Source organism: Haematobia irritans, chromosome 2, assembly GCF_050003625.1.
Source record: "Haematobia irritans isolate KBUSLIRL chromosome 2, ASM5000362v1, whole genome shotgun sequence".
NCBI classification, from domain to species: Eukaryota; Metazoa; Arthropoda; class Insecta; order Diptera; family Muscidae; genus Haematobia; species Haematobia irritans.
The window spans coordinates 184,530,308-184,537,119 of record NC_134398.1 but is presented as its reverse complement, the minus strand read 5'-3'; the positions used below and the strand labels follow the sequence as shown (position 1 = coordinate 184,537,119).

General features: G+C 29.7%; 1 protein-coding gene across 1 annotated transcript; it reads left to right on the top strand.

Moving 5' to 3' along the window:
• The first annotated feature begins 294 nt into the window (after positions 1 to 294).
• LOC142226792 (odorant receptor 74a-like) lies at positions 295 to 5,747 on the top strand. The gene is made up of 5 exons (XM_075297009.1): positions 295 to 788; positions 4,605 to 5,127; positions 5,202 to 5,297; positions 5,362 to 5,544; positions 5,609 to 5,747. The coding sequence occupies exons 1-5, from the start codon at positions 436 to 438 to the stop codon at positions 5,657 to 5,659; spliced, it is 1,206 nt and encodes a 401-aa protein (XP_075153124.1). The 5' UTR covers positions 295 to 435; the 3' UTR covers positions 5,660 to 5,747.
• The last annotated feature ends 1,065 nt before the right edge of the window (positions 5,748 to 6,812 follow it).

Sequence of the window (6,812 nt, the reverse complement as noted above, 5' to 3'; positions counted from 1 at the left end):
AGTCTTTCGCAGAAGTTTCTACGCTATCCATGGTGGCCTGGCCGAATCTTATGTACCGTATATACTTTTTTTTTATTATTCACTCACTCATCTCAAAACAAAATCATATAATGAAACAAATACCGAAACCTTTTATTGACCTTTCGTTGCAATACAGGAGTCATTTTAGTTGCTTGGTGTTAAACAATTAAGGAGATTGTCAATTATTGACAGCTCTATCAAATAAGAAAATTGAACTTAAATGTAAACAATTTATTGTCAATTAAATTTAAAGAGTTTGAAAAACTTTTTCCAATTACTTCCAAAAAGGGTCATTACTCTCTTCATTCTCTCTATGTGTATAAATACCTGTATAAATACATGAAGAAAATTCAATCATTTCGTGCAGCTCAGTGGAGTAGATTCTTAGAATAAGTGACGTACAATCATCTTGTCATGTACTATCGTCCACGTTTGCCCAATGGCAAGAAGGCACCTTTATCATGGCCTTTAAGTTTATATCGTTTATCCAATAATATTTGTTGGCCCGTGGAAGATAATGCATCATGGATTGCCTATGGCTTTGATCGCTTCTGTTGGTTTTTGGCTTTTGCCATATTTCTAATAACCAATGAAGCTGAATTTCGTTATTTACGTTTAAATTTCAATAATTTGGATGAATTGCTGACTGGAATACCCACATATTTTGTCTTAATCGAAATCCATTTACGGGCATTTACATTGGGCTGGGACAAGAATAAACTGAAAAGGTTGCTGCAGAAATTCTATGGTGAAATTTATGTTGAACAGTAAGTTTGATGTAGTAGATTCAATTTTGGAAAATATTTATTTATTTTATTTAGTTTTTGAGCGAAAAAGTACTTTTAGAGCCCCATTAGATTAAATTTTAAAGAAAATACAATTTTGTTTCTCAACTTCTCAATTTTAAATATTTTTTTTGTATTATATTTTTTTTTAGTTTCTGTAGATAAATAAAAATAAGTTTTTGACAAAATTTTCTAAAGAAATAAAATTTTGAAGACATTTTCTATAGAAATAAAATTTTGACAAAATGTTCTAAAAAAATACGATTTTGACAAAATTTTCTATAAAATAAGATTTTGACAAAAATTTCTATAGAAATAAAATTGTAACAAAATATTCTATAGGAATAAAATGTTGATAAAACTTTTTTACCGAAATAAAATTTTGACAAAATTTTCTACCGAAATAAAATTTTGACAAAATTGTGTATAGAAATAAAATTTTAATAATAATTTCTATAGAAAATTTTCTATTTGATAGAACATTTTTTATCAAAATTTGCTATAAGTTTTTGAAAAAACTTTATAAAGAAATAAAATTTTGAAAGCATTTTCTATAGAAATAAAATTTTGACAAAACTTTATAAAGAAATAAAATTTTGAAACCATTTTCTATAGAAATAAAATTTTGACAAAATTTTCTAAAAAAAATAAGATTTTGACAAAATTTTCTATAAAGATAAGAATTTGACAAAATTTTCTATAGGAATAAAATTGTGACAAAATATTCTATAGAAATAAAATGTTGATAAAACTTTTTATCGAAATAAAATTTTGACCAAATTTTCCACCGAAATAAAATTTTGACAAAATTTTCTACCGAAATAAAATTTTGACAAAATTTTCTATTGAAATAAAATTTTCTATATGATAGAAAATTTTCTATAAGTTTTTGAAAAAAACTTTCTAAAGAAATACAATTTTGAAAACATTTTCTATAGAAATAAAATTTTGACAAAATTTTCTAAAAAAAATAAGATTTTGATAAAAATTTCTATAAAAATAAGAATTTGACAAAATTTTCTATAGAAATAAAATAGTGACAAAATATTCTATAGAAATAAAATGTTGATAAAACTTTTTATGGAAATAAAATTTTGACAAAATTTTCTACCGAAATAAAATTTTGACAAAATTTTCTACCGAAATAAAATTTTGACAAATTTTTCTATTGAAATAAAGTTTTGACAAAATTTTGTATAGAAATAAAATTTTGATAAAATTTTCTATATGAAAGAAAATTTTCTATAAATTTAAAAAAAAAAAAACTTTCTAAAGAAATAAAATTTTGAAAACATTTTCTATAGAAATAAAATTTTGACACAATTTTCTAAAAAAAAAACAAGTATATACGGCCGTAAGTTCGGCCAGGCCGAAGCTTATGTACCCTCCACCATGGATTGCGTACCACATAGTCCATACGTGGTATATATTAAACTAAAAAAGGCCGATTAAATACGTATATAATTAAGTTTAAAGTTTCTATAGAAATAAAATTTGAACAACATTTCCTATAGAAGTAAAATTTGGAAAAAATTTTCTATCGAAATAAAATTTTGACAAAATTTTCTATAGAAATAAAATTTTGACAAAATTTTCTATAAAAATAAAATTTTGACAAAATTTTCTATAGAAATAACATTTTGTTTTCTATAAAAATAAAATTTTGGTAGATTATTTTTGGCTCGAGTGTCAACCATGATTATGAACCGATATGGACCAATTTTTGTGTGATTGGGGATCGGCTATATATAACTATAGACCGATATGGATCAATTTTGGCATTGTTATTAGCGGCCTTATACTAACACCGCGTTGCAAATTTCGGATCGGATGAATTTTGCTCCTCCAAGAGGCTCCGGAGATCAAATCTGGGGAACGGTTTATATGGGGCTATATATAATTATGGACCTATATGGACCAATTCTTGCGTGTTTGTTAGAGACCACATTCTAACACCATGTTCCAAATTTAAACCGGATCGTATGAATTTCGCTCCTCCAAGAGGCTCCGGAGGACAAATCTGGGGATCGGCTTATATGGGGGCTATATATAATTATGGACCGATATGAATCAATTTTGGCATGGTTGTTAGAGACAATATACGTACCAAATTTCAATCGGATCGGATGACTTTTGCTCCTCTAAGAGGCTCGGGAGGTCAAATCTGGGGATCGGTTTATATGGGGGATATATATAATTATGGGCCGCTGTGGACCAATTTTTGCATGGTCATTAGAGAACATATACCAACACCATGTACCAAATTTTATCCGGATCGGATGAAATTTGCTTCTCTTAGAGCAATCGCAAGCCAAATTTGGGGGTCCGTTTATATGGGGGCTATACGTAAAAGTGGACCGATATGGACCAATTTTTGCATGGTTGTTAGGGATCATATTCTAACACCATGTACCAAATTTCAGCCGGATCGGATGAAATTTGCTTCTCTTAGAGCAATCGCAAGCCCAATTTGGGGGTCCGTTTATATGGGGGCTATACGTAAAAGTGGACCGATATGGCCCATTTGCAATACCATCCGACCTACATCAATAACAACTAATTGTGCCAAGTTTCAAGTCGATAGCTTGTTTCGTTCGGAAGTTAGCGTGATTTCAACAGACGGACGGACGGACGGACCTGGCTAGATCTACTCAGAATTTCACCACGACCCAGAATATATATACTTTATGGGGTCTTAGAGCAATATTTCGATGTGTTACAAACGGAATGACAAAGTTAATATACCCCCATCCTATGGTGGAGGGTATAATAAGATTTTGACAAAAAATTCTATAAAAATAAGAATTTGACAAAATTTTCTATAGAAATAAAATTGTGACAAAATATTCTATAGAAATAAAATGTTGATTAACCTTTTGACAAAATTTTCAATTGAAATTTTCTATAGAAATAAAATTTTGAAATAAATTTTTGTAAAATAATTATTTTTATATAGAAAATTTTCTATTAAAATAAAGTTTTGACAAAATTTTGTATAGAAATAAAATTTTGACAAAATTTTCTAAAAAAAATAAGATTTTGACAAAAATTTCTATAAAAATAAGAATTTGACAAAATTTTCTATAGAAATAAAATTGTGACAAAATATTCTATAGAAATAAAATGTTAATAAACCTTTTGACAAAATTTTCTACCGAAATAAATTTTGATAAAATTTTCTATAGAAATAAAATTTTGAAATAAATTTTTGTAAAATAATTTTTTTATAGTTTTTGGTAAGATTTTCTCCAAATGTTGGTAGATTATTTTTGTCTCAAGTTTCGACCGTGACTGTAATAGTTTGCATTAATTTGGTACGCGATCGATAACTTCTTATCTAGAAAGTGTTCACGTGAAAGCTAAAACTAAAAATTCTTGAAATTCAATAAAATCGTTGTTTTGAATATGGCTTTTACAAAATCGAGATTTTCTTCCCACACGAACATGTCCGTTTTGCCAACTTCTAGAAGACTATTAGTAAATAAGTTTGTTAAAGACCTTCTCAAAATATTAAAATATTTTGTCAAAACTATTGTACCATAAATCTGATATCGGCTCAAAAATGTCTACATAAAAGGTACTAAATCATTCGCGAGGGTACTACGATATCCCCCCATTTTCCATCCCTGGATTGAAGCAATGAGGTTTTAACACTATTTACTTAGCAAACCTCCCTAACGCTTGTTGTAATCCCTTCTGAATAATTAAAACAAAAAAGAAATTTCTTTCTTTTTGAAAACTGATGGCAGGGACTTCTCATCATATGCTCCATGTTTTCTCCATTTATTTTTCTTTCAGATCCCATCATCCTCAGATTTATAAATATATTCAGCGTCAATTGATACCGATTTTGGGTTTTTCTTTCCTGTATTTATGTGCCCTGATCTCATACCTGATCACACCGATTATTTTCCTCTCCACAGGAAGCCGAGAATTAATGTACAAAATGGTTCCACCCATGGATTATACGCCTATGCACTTCTATTTACTGTGGTTAGCATCGAATGTTTGGGTTGGCATAATAGTGGCCACAATGATGTTTGGCGAAGCAAATAAATTGGCGACAATGATATTTCATTTGAATGGTCGTTATAGGCTAATGAAGGAAAATCTTGCAGCTAAAGTTGATCAACTTTTGGTGGAGAAAGAAAATCGAGATATTGCCATAAGATTTCGTCAAATTCTTATAGAGACTATAGATGAAAATGTGCGTTTAAATACATTCGCCCAAGAGATCCAGAATGAATATTCCTTTAGGTTATTTGTCATCTTTGCCTTTATGGCTGCATCCATATGTGCTTTGGGTTTTAAGGTTTATACTGTAAGTGGGGCACTCTCTCTCTCTCTCTTCAGTTTTTCAAATGAAGTGATCTGTGATTTTTAATTCCTTAATAGAGTCCCATGACCAGTATTGGTTATATATTTTGGGCCATTGGTAAGGTTCAGGAGACTATAGCTTTTGGAAGTATGGGTACTTCTATTGTAACCATTGTAAGTGATCGTGTAGATAAATTTTTTGATGAGTAATTTTGAAATTTTCGTAATTTTTTTGTAGACTGATGAGATCAGTTCGATGTATTATGAATCCAAATGGGAAATTGTTCTTCATCGATCTAGTGACACTAAAATGAATGTTAATCTCATGAAATTGATCAATTTGGCCATAGCTACCAATAGCAAACCATTTTATTTGACTGGTTTGAATTTCTTTGGAATCTCTCTAACAACAGCAGTAGCGGTAAATATTTATTGAATGTATTTATTTTTTTTTACTAAAAAATTTTTAATTTATTTTCTATTAGATACTTCAAGGTGCTGGATCCTATTTCACTTGTCTAATTTCATTCCGTTGAATTTATTTGGAAGTGACATTAATAAATTCCTAGTGGCAACAACTATATATAACAAATTTTTCAATTTATAAATATATATCTAAGTATATTTATTATTCGTATTATAAGTATAAAACATTTTTAGTGTCGATTTTAAATCTCGTAAATTATGTAATAAGATTTGGTTTCACATAAAACACCCCACACTCAAAAAAAAGTGAACCCTATATTTCACTAAAGCCGATTTAATTCTATTCTAGTTTCCCAGCAAAAAAAAAAAAAAAAATTTTTGCTGGGGAAACATTTCTTTTCAAGCGCATCCCGGGATCCCCCTTTAATTGTTTTCACTTCCGATGCAGTCCTTTTGGACCAGGGCTGTGGAGTCGAGTCAATTTTGCTCGACTCCGACTCCAGCATTTCTTATTAACCTCGACTCCGACTCCGGAGTCGACTCCAGGTGGTGTACCTAAATTTTAACAGTATTCTAATTTTAATTTTAAAGTGTTGTGTTCCAAAAATAGACCGATATAAGTATTCTATTTTGCCATATGTGTTTATACGAGTATGTCCTAAAGAACCCTAATTTTAAATTTTGATACGACTCGACGAAAAATCTCAGCATTTTAGGGATGTAAAGAACTCTACATTTTAATGTCAGGCCAATAAATTAAAATACGACACAAGACTATATAGAGACCACATCAAGATATGGGTAGATAACAACAATCTCCAGAATATGTATTTATAAAAACAAAAAATTTCAAAAAATAATTAGGCTTCCAGAAGTTTAAGAAGTAAAATCCTGGAATTAATCTATGTAGGCATTTTATAAAAAATAAATCTATATAAAACAGAAAAATACACAAAAATCAAAATGTCGGGCTAATCAGACAGAAAGTTTAATCAGACAGAAAGTTTATTGAACGATTTCGACTAATTTTTGTTAGAGACCGTATATCAACACCACATACCAAATTTCAGCTGGATCGCATGAAATTTGCTTCTCTTAGAGGCTCCGCAATCCAAATCGGAGGATCGGTTTATATGGGGGCTATATATAATTATGGACCGATATGGATCAATTTTGGCATGGTTGTTAGAGACAATATACTAACACCACGTACCAAATTTCAATCGGATCGGATGACTTTTGCTCCTCTAAGAGGCTCGGGAG

Bases quoted from the DNA above. Each gene is read 5' to 3' on its own strand.
- LOC142226792 (XM_075297009.1), top strand. From the start codon at position 436: ATGTACTATCGTCCACGTTTGCCCAATGGCAAGAAGGCACCTTTATCA. The intron at 789-4,604 runs GTAAGTTTGATG...TTTTTCTTTCAG, and splicing joins GGTGAAATTTATGTTGAACA to ATCCCATCATCCTCAGATTT. The intron at 5,545-5,608 runs GTAAATATTTAT...ATTTTCTATTAG, and splicing joins CTCTAACAACAGCAGTAGCG to ATACTTCAAGGTGCTGGATC.